This window comes from Rissa tridactyla, chromosome 11 (assembly GCF_028500815.1).
Source record: "Rissa tridactyla isolate bRisTri1 chromosome 11, bRisTri1.patW.cur.20221130, whole genome shotgun sequence".
In the NCBI taxonomy this organism is placed as follows: domain Eukaryota; kingdom Metazoa; phylum Chordata; class Aves; order Charadriiformes; family Laridae; genus Rissa; species Rissa tridactyla.
In genome coordinates, this window is record NC_071476.1 from 4468861 (window position 1) to 4491273 (window position 22413).

At 51.3% G+C, this 22413-nt stretch overlaps 1 protein-coding gene across 1 annotated transcript; it reads left to right on the forward strand.

The window, feature by feature from the left end:
* Positions 1 to 435: 435 nt before the first annotated feature.
* On the forward strand, positions 436 to 22363 carry CSF1R (colony stimulating factor 1 receptor). The gene is made up of 21 exons (XM_054217195.1): positions 436 to 632; positions 5828 to 6073; positions 6845 to 7129; positions 7662 to 7798; positions 8561 to 8720; positions 9592 to 9781; positions 10833 to 10948; positions 11209 to 11329; positions 12018 to 12208; positions 12858 to 12970; positions 15029 to 15155; positions 15646 to 15750; positions 16062 to 16172; positions 16690 to 16852; positions 17438 to 17538; positions 17684 to 17802; positions 18558 to 18680; positions 18788 to 18899; positions 19221 to 19320; positions 19947 to 20052; positions 20504 to 22363. The coding sequence occupies exons 1-21, from the start codon at positions 584 to 586 to the stop codon at positions 20633 to 20635; spliced, it is 2907 nt and encodes a 968-aa protein (XP_054073170.1). The 5' UTR covers positions 436 to 583; the 3' UTR covers positions 20636 to 22363.
* Positions 22364 to 22413: the final 50 nt, after the last annotated feature.

The following is a 22413-nucleotide window of genomic DNA, read 5'->3' on the forward strand; positions in this document are numbered from 1 at the left end:
ATCACCTTTGCTGAGCTGTTGTAAGGGAGTCAGACACGTTCCTCTGTGGGTCCTCAGGGCCTGAAGCCTGCAAGAGTCACCGGGCTGGAGGGAAAACTTGTCCTGCTGAGGTAAAATGGAGTCCCTTGCCACCGAGGCAGGTCCCAGCCTGTCTCTCTGTGTCCCCAGGCGGGTGTGCAGCAGTCCCTGGGGGTATGGGCAGCAGTAGCCGCAGCAGATTGGGGATGTCCTCAACTCTGGTATGGTGTGGTGTCCCCTGCCAGCCCTGGCGAGCAGTCTGGGGCTGAACCCCTCCCTGAGGCAGGAGGGTGGCCCTGCACTGGGGTATGTGCATGGCCCCACCTCTGCCAAGGGGGTTTGTCACCAATGACGTCTCAAAGCATCGCTTTCTATCTTTCCCCCCCGCCTCTCGTTTCAAAAATAAACAAGAAAAAAGGGAATTTCTTAACTTGTGGTCAGAAAGGAGAAGCTCCTGCTGAGGGAGCGCTGGGGACGGTGCCCACGAGGAGAGGCGCCCGCTGCTCGAGAGGATCCTTCAGCCGTGTCCCTGCTCCACACTGGGGGCACCACGATCCCTGGGGACATGGGTCCTGCTCTCCTCCTGCTGCTGACTGCAGCCAGCATCTGGCACGGTAGGTCCACTGGGCCCCCAAAGCACTCTGGTGTCTCCTTGTTACTCTGGGGCTGGTTTGGGATGTGGCAAGAGTTTCTTGGGTATCTGGTGTGAAGTACTCCATCCCTCCTTGGCTGAGGAAGGGTGACAGCCTTGGTGGGCCTGGGGACCAGGTAATGCTGAAGTTGGACTAATGGGCATTTGTGGTGGCAGAGGATGAAGATGGACTCCCAATTGTGTCTACCGAAAGCCTACTGTGGGCTGGGACGGTCCCTGCTTCTGGAGGCTGCTTCATGAGGCAGCCATAGCTGCTGTGGGCAGATTCAAGGAGCCGCAGCATTGGCAGGGAGCAGGCAAGAGAACACGTCTGTTCCATGGCTCCACTGGAACAGCCTGCCCAGGGAAGTGGTTGAGTTGCCATCCCTGGAGGTATTTAAAAGACACATAGACGTAGTGCCGAGGGACATGGTTTAGTGGTAACTTGGCAGTGCTAGGTTAACAGTTGGACTTGATGATCTTAAAGGTCTCTTCCAACTAAAACAATTCAATTCTATTCTATGGCACAGCAGGGAAGAGACACCAGCTTGGCTTTCAGCACAGACTTGGCTGTAGCAGCTTCCTGAAGACCATCCAGAACTGGCTGTCATTATAGAGGGAGAACAGTGGTGGAAAGAGGGGTCTGTGCTGGTCTGTGCTGGCTCTGGAGCCAGCTGTGCTGAGGGCTCACTCTTGGCTGCCTGCAGCACAGCCAGGATAAGGCCAAGGGGCATGGAAAGGTGCACGTAGTGTAGGAAGAGCCTCAGCAGTGGGCAGATAGCAAAGGGAAACATCTTGCTGTTCGGGTCTGGGTGGGGGTGAGGAGTAAGGAGAGATTCAGCAAAAAGTATGTCCTGAGGGAAGCTGTCTCTGAAACAACCCTTTGCCCAAATGGGTCAAGAGCTGGAGATGCTTGGCCTTCAGGTGAAAGAGTTGGGAAAGCTGGCTGCATCGGCACCATCTGATGCACCTTGTACCCGGCTGGAGACATCTGGGGATTGCTGTTTTCTGGTGGTGCTGGCATACAAAACAGGGCTATAGAACCAGGTATTGGACATTGTGATAGAAACAGAACTCAGGAAGCCAAGGAGGGAAAGGTGAATACGTTTGGTTTCTGAGGTCTGCAGAGATGGCCAAGAGGCAATAAGCCATCAACCTCAAGAAAGAGTCACTAAGCCTGTTTTGAGGTTACCAACCAACCAGAGAGAAACCAGTATTACTAATCTTGCGTCTTAAATGCTGGCAGCCTTTTGGATCTTGTGTGACACTTTCCTTCATTATCCTTTTGAGCTTGCTCCCCACACAATGAGACTATGGTTGGGAAGACAGTTTAAAGGGGCAATCTAGTGGGGAAAGCATTCAGCATGTAACAGGGAGGCAATGTATCCCTCTTGAGCCGCTGCAGTGTTTGTATTTTCAGCACAGAAAACTTGCATCCTTCTCGCTGTTGCGCTGCACAGTGTTTCACTTCAAGTCACATCTTTGATGTGCTGAGCAGGCTTTTTCCAGGTCTGCTGTGCTGGGAACTGGGTTGTGAAGGCTGCAGTTTTTTGATTTCTTATGTTTTTTTAAGATAACGGGGACTAGGCAGGTCTGATGTAGATTTGTGAGAGGTCGTTGTGATATCTGTCAGGATCTCTCCGAAGGTTCCTTGAGGCTCTGGGCAATGCAGGTCACTAGCTGTGACATCCTCGTCAAGCACTGTCTGCCATGTCAGGATGTTAGACACACACTTGTCTGAGTACCACCACTGTTGGCCATCTGCAGCATGCAGCTGCAGCATGCCAAGGTTGTCCAAAGCAATGGTCTCAAACTGGAGCCAGATCTTGACTTCTTTCTCCCACCTCTTGATTGCAAGTGCATCTTCTGAGAGTACCCAAGGCTGATGTCTTATGACCATTGTGAACTGGGCTCTTGCTGGAGGAGTATCAGGGGCTCAAATCCCAGCCGCAGATCAAGCAGAGGAAAGCTCTGAATCCTGAGCAGCTCACACCTGTGTTCTTGGATGCCTTGAGAGGTTTTTCCTGGGGTTTCTTTTGTTTTCTGGTTGTGGACCGATCTAAATCTCTGGGGTAGAAGCCCCAAGCAGAGATGTGATGAGTAACCTCTTTCCTCTCCCCCTACCCCCCAGATACTGTAGGTGGCTCTGGGGAAGGTGCTGCCAGAAACCAAGCTTTTCCTTGCCATCACGGAGTGGGGAGCAAGGGGGGTCTCGGGCCTGTTATGGGTGTCTCCCAGGGCCAGATCTTAGCCTAGTTATCCCCCAGGACAAAGTCAAAGTCCTGATAACTGGCTTCTGCGGTAATGTTCTTGAGCCTCCCTGTCTCAGCAGCCCTCACTTCTCCTTCTTCAACATTTCCAAACCCTCAGCAGAGGAAAGTAATGTTTTGGCTGGCATGGGAGAGGCAGGGACGGAGTCTGCAGCTGTAACTAGAGGTCATAGTTACACAACCCAAGTGTGGTAAAACCTTTGGCCAGCAGTTACTGGCAATGCTGAGGAAGCTGCTGGAGAGCAGCAGCGAGACATCCCTGGGCTTCGTGCAAGATTGCACACTGGTCAGCAGGGAGAAAGCCTCCCCCAGCAGGCCTGCTTCCCCATTCTGGAAAGGGACCTGCTGGTCTGAGTCATCCCCCAGCACACACGAAGGAGTGAACACTTGGATGGCCTTTACCTGGCATTGTCCTGCATTTAGTGTGGTGGCTGTGACATTGACAGGAGTCTGCAGTGGTAGCCTGAAGGCTGCTGGCTTCTTCACTGGTATGGGGAGCAGCTATCCTGAGACTTTTCTGCCCACAGCATCTCAGTGGTAACTGGAGGTTGATGATGACAAGCACCGAGAGTAACATGACTCTTGTTTTTCTTGTCCTCCTGCTTGTGGCCAAACCAAAGACCAGTTACAACATGGTCTTTCCCCGAGCCAGTTTGAATGCAGCCCTAAGGCAGCGTTTGGCTCCCTCATCAAATAGTGCTGAAGCCCTGGACATGGAGGGACAGCTAAAGCAGAGGGTAGGTGAGGGAAAAACATCCAGTGACAGGGAGTAAAAGCAACAGAACTATGTCAAGTCCTGCTAGAAAACACAGCTTAGCAAAAAGGGAGGAACGTTGTACTTCAGATATGTGGAAAATGTGGCTTTGTAAAGGATTCTGGGATATGTTTTTCTCTGCTCTGGGAATAAATGAGGCTTTTCCTGTTTCCACAGAAAGATAAAAGCATCACACACACAAAAAAAAAAAAACCCATCAGGGAGATAAAATGTCAAATATTCCATGCTCCGAAGCTCCCTGTCCTCTGCTTCTTCCCCCAGGGCCAGTGAGTTTGATCCAGGCCTTGTTTGGGTTTCCCCTGGACAACTGCATCCCTGTCACGCACCAGCAACGCTCTCCAGGACCTCGAGTCTCATATTCCCAACCCTTTGCTGCATGGAGGGAGGCATCAGCCCAAGACTGCTTAAATGATGCTTTCGGAGCTCTGATGGATGGGCTCTGGTGTTCCAGCCCTGAGCACAGCTGGTAGCAGAGGATGCATATTTGTACCTCGGGCAGTCGAGAGCTGGGAGCAGGGGTGGACGAGGATGGGTCCGTGCTGCTTCTGTTGGCTGTGTTACAGAAACAACGTCCAGTGCCCAAGGCAGCACCTGGGAACAGATGTGCTTTAAACTGTCTTTGCACAACCATGAGCAGCCTTCCCTTCTCTCCTCCCTGCAACAAGCCGGGGCAGCGAAGGGCTGTAACACCTGGCCACTGCTCCCCTTCCCCTGCCGCATGGACTAATAGTGCCATCATACAGTGTCTTGCCTTCTCACATTTCCCGATGATTGGGGTTTTTATGTTCGTTTTGAGAACAAATCTTTCAACTAAAGAGCTCCTGCGAGCCCAGAGCAGTCTGCTGTAGAGTTTCAGGCATCACAAGAACAAAATCGGCCCTTTTTTTTCCTGCTGCCACCACTCCAGAGTGGCACTGCCTGCAGTGACCTCTTCCACGAAGAGCAATGACTTGATAAATTGGGCAGCTACCTTTCCGCTTGCTATTATTTGGGCCTGGGTGCGTATCCCTTTAAGATGTGAGGATGGGTTAGCAACCGGGAAGGAAAGCAGAAGTGGGAGAATAGCCCTGGATAGGGGCTGGAGGGTGGTGCGGAGCCCCCCGAGCGCAGATAGCCATTTGCAATGTGTTTCCTGTCCTCCCCGAAGGCCTGGCGTGGGGGTGGCAGTACCGCTGCTTCCCCAGCCCCACGCCACTGATTCATTTCTCACTTCCCCCCCCCCCCCCACCCTAAATATAGGCGGTGACTCAAAGAACTCGCTGATGAGGCAAAACAGGGAAAAAAATATTTCCCTCTGACACTGAGGGCTGGAGTGGGACGCTGGTTCCCCTTTATTCAGCCAGCAGAGAAGCCATCTTCAAAGTAGGGATGGCAGAAATCTAGCTGGGTTGCAATGCCGGTGTCAGCACGGCCTGGTGTGCTGTATGGACAACTGCAGCTATCGGCTTTCATAAGCCATTTAGCTTTTCTGTGCCTCGGTTTCCCACCCCCGAATACAAATAATGATGCTGACTCGCTTCATAATGCTTTGATGGTATCTGTGAGGAAAGCACACTGTTTGACTCTATGATAAGGTGTAAATAGGTGTCCTTCAAAATTCATCACCCGGCAACCAAAAAACCAGTCTTCCCAAAAGGCACGGACTGAACTCTTGCTCTGCAGAAACTTTCCAGGTCTGTTCTAGCTCATCACAGCACCAGTACAAAAAAGAGAGCCTTAACAAGCTTGGCTTAAACTTCACCAAATGGTGCTTTGTGCTAACCAAGTTCACACAGTAGCTCCGGTTCTGCCACAAAAGGAAAACTGTTGCAAGAAGAGGCAAAACCCAACAGGAATAATTTCCAAGCTAGCATCTGGCCTAATCAGCTCCAGATGATTGGGTTTTTTCTGTCTCAGTGCTCTAAATATTCACATGTGGGGTCTTCTCTCTCCCCTGAAATTCATTCCTTGGAGTATCAGGCTGTATCGGTCTGGCGGGATGGAGAATGGCTGGAGTGACGCAAGTCAAAAAGCCAGCTTGAATCCCAAGCCCATCCTGCTGCTGAGCTACTCCATGCTCAGCAGTGTGAACTCCAACAGAGCATCATTAGGGATCATTTTTGCGTCCTCAGTCTTTCTCTTTTTCCTTCGTAGGCTCAGCATCCCCAGTGATCAGCCCTGACCTCCCTGCTCTGGTTGTCAACACGGGCGATCCAGTCACCTTGCACTGCTCAGGAGAGTCCGAGGTTGAATGGAAGAGCCGAAAGGATACATTCAGCAACCACACCAGCAGCACGCTCAGTATTCCCAAGACCACTTACAGGGATACCGGCACCTATAAGTGTGCTTATGTCAACAGCAGCGACAAGGGCATTGCAACTGTGCATCTGTTTGTGAGAGGTAACTGTGATTCCCTCTTCCCACGTACGCCGGCAGAACAGCCTTCTTTCAAGGGACCATGGCCATTACTCAGGTCCTCTATGGCTGTGTTGCGGGGGGGGAGCAGTGCAGGCCCCTACATGGCAGGGGTTCACCCACAACCATGTAAGCCCAAATGCAATGGGCTCATGGCTGAAGCACTGGTGTAGAGTACAGAGCATCTACATTTCATGCGTACCTGTGAATGGCCTGGACCTCTCCCTCCGTTTACCTTGGCTTCCCTTCCTGAAAAAAACAAGGATGAAATTCTGTTCGGTGTTGTAATGAGCAGTGAGACCTGGAAATCGGAGAACTGTATTGTCACATCCTCGCAATGTGACCTGAACCCCAAATATTCTTTTACCCCAGAAGGTACGCTGTGGTAGCCCCACCACTTGAGTTCCCCTTTTCCCATGCACCAAAGATCCTGTCCTAGACAGGAAAGCTGGAAGTCTGATAAATAAAACTAACACCATGGTGAAAAGTTTGATGAGAGGTAAGCATATTTTTCAGGCTCTCTTCCCTATGTACATTTGTGAGTTGATTGCTGTGCTCTCCTCAGATCCCTTAGCTGGAATTGGGCTTGTCGTGTGAGTTTTTGGAGGCTGAGTCAGGCAGGCGTTGAGCAGGGCTGCCCCAGCATCGAACTCCCACTGGGCAGCAATGCTGGAGACTTGCCTTTGCTGGAATGTGTTTCTCAGCTTCAATGCATTTTCTGATCCCGTTCTCTGACCTACCCTGTTTCCTCCACAGATCCCAATAATGTGTGGTACATCCCAACTTTCCGGATCTTCGTGACCAAAGGTGGCAATGCTGAGTTCCCCTGTCTCATCACAGCCCCTGAGTACGGATCTAGCGTGACTCTGATAACAGATGATGCCTCTCATCTCTCACCTGGGACCAACTATTCTTTCAGTACTGAGAAAGGAATAACACTGTACAATGTGCAAAGCAAGCAGAAGGGCTTTTACCGATGCCAAGCAGTGATAAATGGAAAAATAGAGAAGTCATCAAGAATAAGACTGATTGTGGAAGAAGGTAAGGGATTGGGGTTACTGCTGTCCTCAGGGACACAGCAATAGCTAAGCCGGCCACAGCAAATAGTTAAGGAAAAACTCCTCATCAGTGGTGGGAAAGACCTTCTGAACGTGCAATCTTTAAAGAGTATTTAATGGAGGCAAAATTCCATCAGCTTCTGGCAAATTGGCTCCTTCAGGTGGGTCACCAGGCTTTCAGCAGTGTTCAAATCTTTGCATGCACTATCACAGAGCAGAGAAAAAAGCCCACCTATCTCCCTGATGCACTGCAAGTCCTCAGGCCCTGATGCTCAGGAGATAACCATGGCGGAAGGTTCCCCTTCTCTTTCAACCCACGGTGCTGACTGCGGTGCTCTCCCCAACGTTAGACATAGATGCATGCACAAAAAGGAGTGATGATCCCTAGGGAAGGAGAAGGCCTGGGGTAAAGAGACTGAAGAGGATGGAAAGGAGAAGGCCCTGGGGAGTGTCCAAAGCGCACACGGTCACTGGACCAACTGATGTTGAATCTTTCTCTGCTTGCCTTTGTGTAGCACTGGAGAAGCCTGTAGCAGTGACGATGGACCCTGTAGACCACGTGCGAATCGTGGGCGAACCCTTCGAAGTCACTTGCAGCATAATTGCTCCTTCCCACAAGTATGACATCAGATGGGTGACAGCGGCAAAGAGCGTAAGTTGTGCAGCTTCAAGGGGGTACAGGGCTTTCCTGGAAACCGGGAGACGCAGGGTGGTAAGAACTGCCCACACCCCAGTCACCTGCAGCAAAGCCTTGAACCGCCCAACCAAAGCAGCTATTCGAACAAGCTGTAGAAATCTGAATATGGCCATCTTTTCCTTCAGATGACATAGGGTTAAGAAACACCTGCCCATTGTCAGGATCTTGCTGCAAGAGAGAATGCAAATAGGTTGTTTCAGCTGAGTTCCTTGAGTGGGAGCCACCGCACCTACTAAGGCAACATTTTTCCACCCAGCCCTGCCAGGGCTTCTGAAGCAGCAAAACACGTTCAGGACAGGCAGTTCCCCGGAGAAAAGATAAGGGTGAAGAAAGGGAATGCATTTTAAAATCTCTGTTGTCCTGACTTTTAACTGCTAGATGGTTAGATGAGGTTTGCTAGCAGTCCTTATTATATCTGATGCCTTTATTAAGGAGTCGATATAATGCACAAGATATGTTTAGATCACACAATGTAAAGCCAACTTGCAGGAGAAGGCTGACAATAGCTATAACCATTAACTGCTGTGGAATATCTGCCCTGAATACTTAGGTTTAATACGTCTCTTGGTCTCCACACAGATGGCTTTCAGTGACAGGGGCTCTATAACAGTTCAGTGTCCCAGAACAGGAGGGGGCGGGTATTTGCTTGTCGTAAATATTCAGTTCCATCCTCTGCCCTTCCAAGAAAGTGTCTGATGTTCCCTCCCTGCCTGACAGGTCAGGACAGATAAAAAGAGAAGCTTTGAAAATGAGAACTACTTCATCAGTGATGTCCTGTCCATTCCAGCGGTGACCATGGAAGATAGTGGGAAATACACTTGTATAGCTAACAATTCAGCAGGATTCAGGAATGCCTCGACAATGCTTCAGGTAGTAGGTGAGTGCTTCCCCAAAAGACCAGGATGGTGTGGGTTGAACCACCTCTAGCCTCAAGTATTTGCTGTGTCTGCCTCCATTTTGTTCCTAGTTTTGTTGTTGGAAACATCATTGTCGCTTGTGCCTGAAGGCTCACATGAGAACCGTGGAGCTGACAGGAAAGGAACTGGCGTTCCTTTCACATCTTGAGGGACTTGAGGACGTTATTTGGATTCTGGATGAAAAATCAGAAAGCTCTTCTCACTTTCTGTGTGTTTATAAACAGCTTTAAAACAAAGTATCCTGTTAGGTCCCATGGACGTGTGCACCTTCGGGTTCCTCAGATGGTCTCGAACCTGATCTTCTCCCTCACTGAGCAGTTCCTCATTCTCCCGGTCCCTGTCTTTGCCTTCTGCGACTTGGGCGGTGCCGCTAGATGTATCTCAAGATGGAAAATTCATCTCCACATTTGTAGGCTGGGGTTTGCTGATGACCCAAGGCCGCTGCATACTATGGCTCAGAAAGAGGGCTTGGCCTGAGTTATTTCCAAGTGACAAGCCAGCAGTTTAGCTAAAGGGCCTGTCTTCTATGGACGGTCGGGAGATACAGTTTTAGCCTCATCACTTGTGAGGATACAGCATGTAAAACCTCTTTTCCCATGAGAGTTCACTAAGATATTTCAGCTCTCCTCAGGCAGAGTGTAATCCAAGCTGCCATGACAAAGCAGCAGCTTAAAAGTACTCCTTTGGCAATATAATCTGTGTGATGCCTCATTCCCTCCTGCAGTCTCCCAGCTGCCCTTTCCAATAATGGTCCATTTATGAAGCTGGTGTAAGCTTGTTGCAGGTCCCTGAACATGCCTGTTGACGGTCATGCTCTCCTCCGTCCTGCAGAGAGAGGTTATGTGTTCCTGACCCCAGTGCAAGCCACCAACCAGGAGGTTGCTTTGGGAGAGAGTCTGAAGCTGCAGGTCCACATTGAGGCTTACCCAAAACTTCTCCGCTGGGGCTGGGAGCACACAAACCCCTTGAAGAACTCTGGGAGTACCACATTCAAGGGCGAAATGATCTCTAGAAACAACTGGTATGTGCTCTCTCTCTTCTACGCTGCCCATGGCTTGTTTCTAACAATGCTTTCCTGGTGAGACAGGCAGACCCCATTCTACTGGCTCACAGAAAACTCTCTGGTTTTAAAGAGGGGAACTGTTCTGCCTGCCTTCTCTTTCCAGTATTATCAGCAAACCACAGTGAGCAGGTCTGATCAGGTCAAGGAGGACACCACCTCTGTCTAACTTGGCAGCCTTCTCTTTAGAAAACCTTGTGGAAGTCGCTGTCATATTTGTGGTCTGTTTGTTCAAGGTTGCACTCTCCTTGCAGGAAGAAATTGCAGGGGTGGATGAACGGTGCAAAAAACTGAATTCTCTCGCTGCTCCTCAGACCTGTCCCATTCTCTCCTGTCTGGAGAGTGGCATTGTATGCCCCATGTCAAAAGAAGCCAGAAACATTGTATAGGATAAGACCTAATGGAGAGCACAGCCCCGCTCTTCCAAAGCCTACAGTCAACCAAGGCCAAAAGGAGACCGAAAGAAAGAGAATCATTCGATTTGGTGGGGAGTTTTGGCAATTCCCCTTTCGTTTTCTTAGAAACCCAAAATAATCCACAAGAGGAACCGTGCCACTCAGCAAGGATGGTTTTAGGGCAAACTGTCTTGCATTGGGGTCTGAGAAATGGGCTGGGGGCAGAGGGGACTGGGCACTAGGGACTGTGACTTGATGGGCTACAAAATGGGAGGAATTCTGTCAAAGGTGGGAGGACCGGCATCCTCTGGCTCTTCAAAGGCAATGATTTAGACGTTAAACTCTCCTTCCTTTCTGAATGTTCACCCACCTGTAGCCTTTCAGAAGTGCTGTGCACTTGGTGGCAAAAGGTCTTCCTTCTAAGGAAGACCAGACCCTCCCTGCTTCCCTGAAGAAGCAAGTAGCAGATTCCTCTCGTGGGCTGGGATTAGTGCTGGGAAGTGTTCATCCACTCCGGGGCACAGGAAGCGACTGCATCTCACTGAGCAAAGACTGTGAGTGCTTGAGTTCCCCCAGCACAGCTTTCTTCATGGTGTTTACTCTCTCTGTGCGAGCAGGTATAACAACACACTCTTCCTGAACCGCCTGCAGGAAGAAGAGGGAGGTCTCTATACATTTTATGCCCTCAACAATGAGACCAATGCATCAGTTACCTTCAGTATCTCTGTGAAATGTAAGTGCTTGGCATTGCCCATTCTTTCAGCCTGCTTGCCCTGGGGCTGCTGCCCAGCTGGCAGCAAGTGGGGTTGGGGTAGCAGGGTGCTTCCAGACCTGTGCCTACTGGACACACAGCCAGCCCAAACCTTGCTATAGCACAGAGGTTCCTGGTGTTGCACACATTCATCGTTGCACACATGCAAAGCAAGTCAGAGCACAGGGAACATGCCCTTCCTCTGGTCATAGCATTCACTGTTTATCTGCCTTCCCCAACAGCTCCTCCGAGGGTCTGCAAAATCAAGGTGCCAGCCAATGACTCCAGCATCCTTCAATGCATGGCCATCGGCTACCCTGCCCCACGCATTGAGTGGTACCAGTGCCCCGTTCACTCTGACAGGTAAGAAACGCCCAGGAGACTGAGCACCTCCAGGGTGAGCGCTTGCCCTTGCTATGCTGGCATTTGCCGAGCAGCAACACCACAGGCCTGCTTACAGGCAACGTAGCAGAGCCTGTTCAGTAACAGCAATGGGCATGTTGCCCTGCCAGAAAAAGAGGATCTTGGGGACTGTCTGAGGAGAGGGGGCAGGTACCATTCCTAAAGTCTTGAACATGAAGAGTTCAGCCGCCTGTGATTCACGTTCCCCCAGTGCTTTTCTGAGGAACATGTGGGTCCCCTGGAGAAGTGCTCTGGTGTTGGTTGCTGGAGAGCTGCATCCTGGATGGTCCTCCTAGTCATCTTTCTGGGACCTCCACAGGGCTGAGGCTCCGCAGAGCACAGGATTACTGAGCTGTGGTGTCATGGGAGGCAACTGCAGCTGCCTAGACAACAGGGGTGGTTGTGTATCAGCACCAGCCCCATTCAAGGAGGGAACTGCTGCCACAGCTATAGCCGCATAAAGGCAGTTAGGGCTGTGTCTATACAGGGCTTTGATGTTCAGGGAGAGGTCTTTTAACACGAGTAATATGTCTTATAGAGCTGCAGCCCTAATTCCCAGTGTCTCCTCTCTAGTCTGTTGCAGGCACCAACTCATGAGCAACTGTGCTGCGGAGGAACACTCATTCTCTCCCGTTTGGTGTCTCTGCAGATACAACGAGGACTATAGGTTGCTGCTGAATGACTCCAGTCCTCAGGTGGTGAAAATGTTGCCCTTCCGAGAGGTGGAGGTGGAGAGCATTGTCCCGTTCCAGGAGCTGGGTGCCAATTTCACCTTCTGCTGTGTGGCCATTAACAGAGAGGGGAACTCCTCTGACATGTTTCACTCCCTCACCATCACCAGTAAGATACAAACCGGTATCTTGGCAGAGTGGGGGAGAATCTGGGGACTTCTGGAAGCCAATCTTCCTATGCATATGTCCCTACTGTCTTGCAAGAGGGGTGGAATAGATTCCACAAGCCCTCTATCTTCACAGGAGGTGGGAGGCTTTGGCGTTTGCCAGTCCTAGGAGCCATGTGGGAATTGCTGGCTGGGCATAGCCTGGCGCCAAAGGCTGAGCCGTGCCATGAACCGCAGGACCCAGCTCCAGGGCGCAGCCAGTGGTTGCTCAGCCCACTGGAGTTCAGGGGTTGCATCTTTTGATGGGCCTGTTCTTGCTGCGCAGATCTTGGTCCCCAGCCAGTCTGACAATGTGCCTGGTGCTGATTGCGTGGAAATGAGGGTGCACGGGGTGGGGGGAACCATTGCAATTTTGAATTTGGGATCAAGAACTTTCCTCAGTTCCCAGCAGCTCTCTTGGGTGTCTCTGAGGCCAGTGCTGGGTTATGTTGCATAGCTGGGTCGTGTTGCATACAAGGGAAGCCCAAGTGAACAGCTGGGAAAATGCAGTTCATTTTGCATGGGACTGGGGTTGAAGAGGGATGGGAGATGGGGTTGAAACAGGGGTGTTTTACTCATCCCTGGTTGGTTGGTTTTTTTTTGCTGCCCCAGGAAATGTCATGGCACCGCCAAACAAGCTCTTCAGCCCCATTCTCTCCACCTGCATAGGCACGTCGGTCCTGCTGCTCCTCCTGCTCCTCTTCCTCCTCTACAAGTACAACCAGGTCAGATTCCCTGTTGCACAGCAAGGGCTGCAGGGCTTGCCCAGCCTCGGGGGCCACCGTCCCTCTGCTGGCAGCCCCAGGCAGGGAGCGTTCAGCTCGGAGGTACCAGCCAAGCTGCCTCCATCATCTCCGCAGCCTCCTGACTTCCCCCTCACGCACCAAACCCAGGGTGGTAACACCTCTCCCACCCCACTCAGTCTTGTAGCCAGAGGTCAACGTGGATATTCCTTGGTGCCGGACAAAAGTGCTCGCACTGTGCTGTCAGTTGCAGCTGGTTTTGCTCTGGTCACCATGAATCCACAGTCTGAATTAAGGAGGAAAAAAAAAAAAAAATGTGGTTTGCAACTTGCATCTACTTTTTATTCTCCTCCCTGCTATATAAAAAGCTGTCTTTATGAGGAAACAGGATGATGTTAGAAAGTGTTTGTCTCCAGGAAGATTTGGTCACTATTTTTATACAAGAACTTGCCCCATTTTCTCTGCAAGACTCATTTTCAGCAGTTGGATTCCTTCTCAGTTGTTCCCATAAGCTGTACCAATCAATAGCCACCTCTGCTTCATCAGTGGGTGAAAATCTCCTGGTTTTCAGCTCTGCCTTTTGGCACTCTTCCTTCGACAGACCATCGAGGCTGAAAATTTTTCAGCAAAGTTCTGGTGCTGGTTGTCGGAAGATCCAGCAGAGCCCTCTCCCAAACAAGCACCTACAGCTTTATGGGCAGAGCCGTCTTTGGCCAGTAATCCAGAGACAGAGAGAGGGGTGGAAGGATGTGTAGGCACAGCTCTGAAGAAATAGCTTTTTTTTAGGAAGGCCTTGCAAGCCTAAGAGAAGCAGAACATGTTGATAAATCTTATCTGTCTCAGCCACGGGCTTCTTGAGCCCTGGCTGATTCCTGCGGTGTCAGGTGAATCGTGGAGCAGAAAGCAGCAGTGCTCACCCTCCGGGAGCAGGCGACAGCAAATAAACTGAGTGGAGGTGGCATTCTTTATGAGGGACCTCCACCAGAAACTGTGCTGCTTGGAGCATCCTGCCGGGGCCTTTTTCAACAGCCTGCGTGGGCATGGCTGTTCAAATCTCAAGTGAAGGAAAAAGAAGCAGTGTTGGGGAGAAAACAAACAGATGCTTTGCATCAAAACTGCAGATCTGTTTGCCTCCGTTATGGTCCCTCATGCTTGTGTGAACCCAGTTTTGAGCATCTACCCATACGCTGCACTCTCCTCTGCAGCTGCCGAGGGGAAGTGGTGCGGAGAACATTTCAGCACACACCTCCCAGGAGCTGGGGCATAACGTGATTCATCACAGCCATGGTATTCCACCCAGGCTTCCCTGTGTCTGTCTTGATGGACCTTGGATCACCTTTGCCACTCTGGGGTGCGGGTCCTTGCCTGTCTCCTTGTACAGGAGCAAAGGCCACGCACAGCATTCTCCTGCCAAGCTGTTTCACTGCCTTTCTCTGTGTTTGTGTCTCCAGCCTGGCTCCCTGGCCCTCTCACCATAATGACAACACCTACCACAAGCTGGCAACTGCCTCTGCCCACAGGCTCCAGCACTGCTTCTCTCTGTCCTTGCCTGGTTACTTCTGCCATGAGATTCCTGGAAAAGAGAAGAAATTCTTACTTCTCTATCTCCACTTGTTACCTTCCACTGTAAGGGAAGCGGGACTGGGCCAGCTCCACCGTTCTGCTGTGCTCAGCAGCCCAGGGTACCAAGGAAGGAGACAGAGCGGGGACACCTCCCTCCAGCACCAGCTGGGCACTGGCAGCCACTGGTATTGTGGGACATGCTGGGTGTCCCAGCTCTGCCACCCCAAGTGAGGGCAATGGCCAGGAGGCAAGAAAGAGGCAAGAGAGTCTCCCTCAGTCATGGGTGACAACTTGGGGGGACTTCATAACAGCAAAGGGATCAGGCTGCCCAGACAAAGCCTCTCTCAAGAAATGTTTGGTCGTCTGAAACCTAGGTATTCCCCCTGTGCCTGCAGGGTGAGAGGTAGAGGGCATGCTGGGACTAGGGAACCCTCAGGACTTGAGGAACATTGAATAATTGGAGTCTCTCCCTTACAGAAACCCAAGTACCAGGTGCGGTGGAAGATCATTGAGGCCTGCGAAGGGAATAACTACATCTTTATTGATCCCACTCAGCTGCCGTACAATGAAAAATGGGAGTTTCCCAGAAATAACCTCCAGTTTGGTAAGAAACCTTCCTTGCTGCTTGCCTGGTGGCATGCATCTCACCACAGAGCTGAAATGCTCCAAGGAACAGAGCCAAAGCAACTGGGCAACACACAAAACTGCATCCAGCCATTACAGCAGCATCCTTAACCAGGCCTTGTGGTCCTCTTCCACACAGGGTGGCAAATGTCAGGGTGTAACCCTCCTCCAGCCCTCCATTGCTCTAAGGAAGGTTGAGAGGACCATGTCCCTCTTCTTGCATCTGGGGTTATTCCTAATGCATAGAGCTGGTGAGCCCATGTTTGGACATGGCCTCTTTCATGCCATCTTCGCTCACAGTAGAGTTCCCCTCAGATGTTAACCAGCTCCTGACTAAGGGATGTGTCATCTTGTCTGAGCTCAGCAGGAATCTCCACCCACCAGACATCCTCCTCAAGGCTGTGTGCAGGACAACTGCTCAGTCTCTCTCCATAAAGCATCTTATAAACACTATTTTTTCCCCTCTGCAGGAAAAACCCTTGGAGCGGGAGCCTTTGGAAAAGTGGTAGAAGCCACCGCTTTTGGGCTGGGCAAAGAAGATTCGGTCCTCAAAGTGGCTGTGAAGATGCTAAAGTGTAAGCCCAGAGCAACTTGCAAAAGCTGAAATCCCCCAAGCTCGTTGTTCACCACAGGTGCCAGTGCTCCCATACTGCAACATCTACTTTCTAGGTGTTTCTGTGATCAAGCACTGGGTGCTGGAGTCATGCTGCTGTTATTTTTGTGAACACATGTGGCCAGAGGCACAGAGAGAGGCCTGTTTCCTCTCTGAGTCTGTCTCTTCTTTTCCTTCCATCTCTCTGTCTACACCTCTTTCTGTCCTCCCCCACCATCTCTTCCTTGTCCCTCCCTCCGTCCTTCACACAGCTCTTGTCCTCTTGTCTTACAGCATCGGCAGACACAGATGAGCAGGAGGCTCTCATGTCTGAGCTGAAGATCATGAGTCACTTGGGACACCACGAGAACATTGTTAACCTGCTGGGAGCATGTACCTATGGGGGTAGGATCCCACAGCCCTGCTTCCCCCATGGCTCCTCTGAGGTTGTTACCTCTCCTCACTCTCACAGCAGAGACAGCTGATGAGCTCGGTGGTCTTTTTTGAACCTAAAACTTTGCAAGGGCCTGTGGACTGGCCGTTTCCAGACATGCTTATAGAATGATAGAATGTCTTGGGTTGGAAGGGACCTTTAAAGGCCATCTAGTCCACCCCCCTGCAGTAGCAGGGACATCTTTAACTAGTCAGGTCGCTCAGAGTCTCATCAAGCCTGGCCTTGAATGTCTCCAGGGATGGGGCCTCCACCACCTCCCTGGGCAACCTGGGCCAGCATCTCACCACCCTCATTGTAAAGAACAACTTCCTAATGTCTAATCTGAACCTACCCTGCTCTAGTTTAAAACCATTGCCCCTCGTCCTGTCGCTACAGTATGGGTTCTGCTGCCCCTCCCAGGGAAAGCAGTCCTCAGGACGGGTCACAGTAGCATCACTTCTTAACGAACCCTTCCTGCCGCTCTCCCAGGCCCAATCCTTGTCATCACCGAGTACTGTCGCTACGGAGATCTGCTGAACTTCCTGCGGAAGAAGGCTGAATCCATAATTATTCAGGATTCTGCTCTGGACACCTCTTTAGACAGCACTGCTGATTACAAAAACGTTGACCTAGAGAAGAAATACATCCGCAGGTAAAAAGCAGGGTTCTGATGGCCACAGGGCTGAGCAATGCAGGGCCTGGGTACTTGGTGGGAGAAGCGTGAGGGCTGTGCCGGGGAGAGGTTAAGGCCAAAGTTCTGGGGACTTGCAGAATACCAGGATGTAAAAGCCACGGGGGATGCCTGTGTTTAGACTTGGTTACAATTCCAAGTTTTTCAGCGTCTTTGACAGCAGTTGTGGAATATCCCACAACAACAATAAATCCAGGTTTCAATCCAATCTGCCCTCCCACAACCCGGAATTAGAACTTCTGGGATTCCTGCACTTTTGGGCACATGGGGTTTGTAGGACAAGAAGCTGAGCGCTCCCCATCAGCCGAGGGCTGTCCCTTGACAAAAGGGGAGCAGTACTTGGAGCCCCATACCACCGGGCACCCGGGTCCCCTTTCTGAATCGGCCTCAAACGTTGAGTTTCCCTGTGACCTGAAGCCTCCAGCTAAGCCGCACGTCCTGCGGGCGGGGATGTGGTTTCTTCTCTCAGTGGATGTGGAGGAGGGCAGAAGGTACTGCTGGAGGGTTGCTAACAGCCTGCCTCCATCTCTGTTTCTTCTGACTCAGTGACAGCGGCTTTTCGAGCCAAGGTTTGGAAACATATGTTGAAATGAGGCCTGTGTCGTCATCATCATCATCTTCAGCGTCAGATTCTGCGCAAGCCAGGGGTGAGTTAAAGGCTCATTTCTGAGTTTTCATGATTTCCTTATTCTGGCCATCCCATCTGGTTTAGCCCCAGGGAACCAGGATACCGCATAGCTTGCATTACTCACCAGGTTTGCAGCAACTCTAAAACTTTGCTTTGAATTTCAGGGAAAAGCTCAGAGGAAGAAGATGAAATCAGGGAGGACCTCCGTCCCCTCAATCTCTCTGACCTGCTACTGTTCTCCAGCCAGGTGGCCCAGGGCATGGCGTTCCTCGCATCAAAGAACGTGAGTGCCAAGAGTCCAGCTGCCCCCAGCACCCCAACTGGGAAACGCCAGTCCAGCCAGCAGGCACAAGAGGTCCTGTCTGCATGAGGCTCTGGGTGTTTTTGGATGGGGTGGCCAAGCTCAAGCGAGCTGCTGCTGGAAATGGGCCTCTGCTCCATTTGTTGGGTTCAGACGCGCTGGGCCACGGTGTCTGGTGTTCCCTTCAGAGCCTTTGTCTCCCATGGGCTCTGGCCAGGGCAGCATTACGAGGGGAACCCAGGGCTGTGCATCGTGATGGTCTCAACGTTTTCTCCCCGGCTTTTACATGAGGTCAGGAACTTTGATGCGAAGCTTTCTCGTGTTGGCAACTTCCCCACTGCCCTGGGGACAAGGAACTGAAAGTGGCCGTTGAGCTGTCTGCCAGAGCTGGCTCAGAGTATCAGAGAGTAACTAGCCATATGACTGTTTCAGAGATGAGGGCACTGTGTCAACAGCCCCTGGCTCCGAGCCTCCTTCCATGGGGAACACAATGGCCCCACGAGTGATTAAATGACATGGCATGAAATGTCACAACGTCTTAGTGCTGCAAATGAAGTGGTTGAAAGAGGCCATGCTCCTTGTACACGACACAGAGCCCCTCACAGGGGTGTTTCAAGCAGCACGTGTTCCCCTTGCCCCTACAAGTGGTGTTTTGGTGACAGCCCCGGGGTGTAGGGAATTAGCTGGGACTGCTGGGGGACGTTGGCTGGGTCTCAGTTGCTCTGTCTTCTCCCCAGTGCATCCACCGTGACTTAGCAGCCAGGAATGTGCTCGTATCAGATGGACGGGTAGCCAAGATCTGCGACTTTGGCCTGGCCCGTGATATCATGAATGACTCAAACTACGTTGTAAAAGGCAATGTAAGTAACTAAAATAGCGACAAGAGGAGGTACAAGGGAGCACGTAGGACAGGGTGCAGCGTAAGCTGCCAGCTTGCCCCAGTCTGCAGGACTCCTTGCTCTTCCAGGCCCGCCTGCCCGTGAAATGGATGGCCCCAGAGAGCATCTTTGACTGCATTTACACGGTGCAGAGCGACGTGTGGTCTTACGGCATCCTTCTCTGGGAGATCTTCTCCCTTGGTAAGAAAGAAGCAAGCTTGTAAACCTCCCTTGTTTTCCATGGCTTACCACTGCCCTAACATCTCTGCAGGAAAGTTTCCAAGAAAGGAGGAAGGCTGACAAAAAAATCTAGAGTTTATCAGGGCTGTAAAACACTGTGTTATGCTTCCAGAGGGACCATTAAAAACAATGGACCCTGGATGACTTGCTGGAGCCCAGAACTCCCTGAGAACGAGTAGCACTGGCTCAGGCGATACTCCAGGCTGCCTCTTCTCACCCCACAAGGCTGGAGCCTCAAAGCCTCTGATCTGAGACCCACCTCTGCTCTTCTTACTGTCACAGGTAAAAGCCCATATCCCGGCATGGTGGTGAACAGCAAGTTCTACAGCATGGTGAAGCAGGGATACCAGATGGCCAGGCCCGACTTCGCTCCCTTGAAAATGTGAGTGGATGCACCGAGTTGCACACACCAGGTGACAGGGTGGCTGGAGCCGCTTTGTGGGGTCAGGCAGGGAGATGGCACGGGGACCTTGGTCACAGGTCTGCCTGCTGCTTCCAGGTGTGCCTGCCCCTGAGATCCATGTTGGATCCTACCAGGCTGCTCCTTGCTCCTTTAGGAAAGCAAGATCTGGGGCCATCAGTTATGATGCTCCGTCCATTACTTCTCTGTTTAGGGACAGGAAGATGGGAGAGCTTGTGTTATACGCCTACATTCCAAACTCGGGGCATTTTTCTTTTTTTCAGTCACCTACTTCTGACCCTAGGACTGTGAGAAGACAAGCCCGAGTAGGTTACGGAAGGGGAACGAGTTTAAGCTTAAAGAAAAACGTACTGGAGGCATAAAGACCCTTGGTGATAGATTAGAGAAGTTTGTTCTATCCCTTTCTGTGCTCACCCATCCCTGGAGCACTGCTCGTGCACTGACCACAGGTTTCATGGACAGGAAGAGAAGGAACCGCTCAGTACTGTGTGCCTGCGATACAAGGGGCTGCAGGGAAGAGCCGGCAGACCCCCCGGCAGCTTCGCAGCAGCACAGCGTGACAGCCCTGTCCCCGTTTGGCCCTGCAGGTACAACATCATGCAGGCATGCTGGAGCCTGGAGCCCACCCAGAGACCTACCTTTGACCAGATCGGCTGCTTCATTCAGCAAGAACTGGAGGTGCATAAGGAGCAGGTGAGGACCATCGGAGAAGGGGGAAGGGAGACATGCTTTCACCTGCGTGAACATAGCTCCTGGACAACATTCCTGGTGATGTCCCTGTAACTGATGGGAGCAGTTTAGGGTTGGTGGGAAGTGCAGAGAGACATCTGTATTTCCCCTTCCTGAAGGGTTAAGTCACTCCCCACCACGACCAAAGGACACAAAAATTCAGCTGCTTTGCAGCAACCTCTATGGGCAGCAATAGGGGTAGCGACATGACGACCACTGCATTAATCCCAATCCATCCCCCTGGATTTGGTGTGCAGCTGGACAAATGGTGCCTGTCCTGCCAGCCAGCCATGCCCTGTGGGCACAGCAAAGGGTAGTGTTGAGTTGGCAGCCCCAGACGGCCATCCATGCAGAAACCCATGTCGTACCCCACTGAAGGGACTGAAACACCCTTGGGGTTGTTTTTGCTTTGAAGGACTACACCAACCTCCCCTCCACCGCTGAGGAAGACAGCGGCTGCGATACCTCCGGCTGCTGCGAGGAGTCCTGCGAGCAGGAGGAGAGCGGCCAGCCCCTTCTCAAGAGCAACAACTACCAGTTCTGTTAGCTGGTACCGTCGCCCCGGGGTGATCCCTGTCCTCCTGGCTCTGCAGAGCGCACGGGCCTGCTCTGCCCTAGGACACAGACGCCTTCTGCTTTGGCTCTGCTCCCTGTGCTTTCTGAAGTATGAGTGTTACCAACTCCCCCGCTGAAAGGATGGTGCTGGAGTGACTCAAAACCAAGACTCACCATGGGGTCCCTAAACTCCTATCTCAAGTGTAGCATAGAGTTGTTAGGATGATAACACGCTCCATTTCTGCAAGGTACAGAGAGGTCCCTGTCACCTGCCCTCCCCGCCCCCAGGAGGAGGCTGTGGGGTGTTTGCTTTTTTGTAGGTTTTTTTAAAATACAAGTTGCAGCCAAGTAAGACATTTCCAAAAGTCACTCACATGACTGAGCCCCCGTGTTTTATGAGCACACCTTGAAATTAAAGTCCTGAAGCTGGAACTGCTCCGTGCACCAGCAGCAGCAACTCTTTCTTGGTGGCCCTGCTCTCCTCCCTTTGTCAGTCTGACCCTGGATGATGCAGAGTGAGCGTGTAGATAAAGGTAAAGCCTCTACTTAGCATTAAATACGCATTAACCCCTACATTTCCTTATGCAATCTACCTCTCTGCAGCTGATGCTTCTGCAGGGGTTGTTTGCGTGAAGTGAGCCAAGGAGACAACGGCAGGGTTGTGTGAACTTGTGCCACGGTAGCAGGACAGAGGGGCAGTTATTTCTCAGGTAAAATACAGAGGAAACGGGTGCTCTTCCACGTGAGCACCGAACACACAACCCCAATCCAGGAAAGAATGGCAGCTTAAACAGATCTCAAAAAGATCAACATAACACATATCCTACAAAACTTCTGAACTATTAAACGTGTAGCAATCACTGCCTTTGTCCTGATGACAGATACACTCAGGAAAATATGTACAAGAGTGTATTTTAACAGTACCGCTAAGGTAATTTTTTCTCATAAGCTAGGGCCGAATGCCCTTCAACTCGTTTCTCATCTAGCTCTTGTTCAGGCTTCCTACTGCCACAGCCACCCGGTCCTGCCTAGCTAGCAGAAGCAGCTAATGAACCTTCGTAGCTTCACCTGCCTCGGTGGGTGAAGGATCAGTATTCCAGGTACAAACACTGACAGGGCTGAGGCAAACCGCAGCGAGACAGAACTACTGTCACCTAGGGCAGGTGGCCTTTGCCATACTGTGAGCCGTACATTGTGGGCCACTTCTGATTATGTTAAACCTGGTTTTATGCTAACACCAAGTGATTCATTCCTTCTTACTAAATAAAAAGCTAACGTATTTCTATCTGTCAGCATTATAAAGTAAGACATTTAACAAAACAAGTCTCTTCTGTGAGTTTAAGGACTGCTTTTGGAGGGGATCGGATCAGAGCACGGGTGACGCAGTGGCCCATCCTCTCACACCCTGCAACTCTGCTCCAGTTCTTCAAACTTCTCATTACTAGTTCTCAAAACCATTCAATCTCGTGTAATACAAAAAAAAATAATTATTAAAATCAGGGTTTTAAAGCACTTTGCTCAGGCTGGCCTGTCTGTAATTGGGAAAAATGAAGTAGTCGCTATGCATACATGTAACAGGGGTGTAATTTTAATCGTTATGATGGGACATCTGACAACGGTCACTGCGTTTGAGACAGGCATGTGGCAGCAGGACAGTACCTGACGCTCTGGCGAGGTGGCCCAAGCAATGTCTTGAGCTGCTGCTCTCGCAACAGCTTGCCTCTGAGAACACCAGGCTTCTCCCCACCACCATGGCAGCGCAGACTGGAA

Excerpts from the sequence above, each read along its gene's own strand:
- CSF1R (XM_054217195.1), top strand. The coding sequence starts at position 584 with ATGGGTCCTGCTCTCCTCCTGCTGCTGACTGCAGCCAGCATCTGGCAC. Across the intron at positions 15,156-15,645 it reads CAGAAATAACCTCCAGTTTG|GAAAAACCCTTGGAGCGGGA; the intron begins GTAAGAAACCTT and ends TCCCCTCTGCAG. Across the intron at positions 16,173-16,689 it reads GGGAGCATGTACCTATGGGG|GCCCAATCCTTGTCATCACC; the intron begins GTAGGATCCCAC and ends CCGCTCTCCCAG.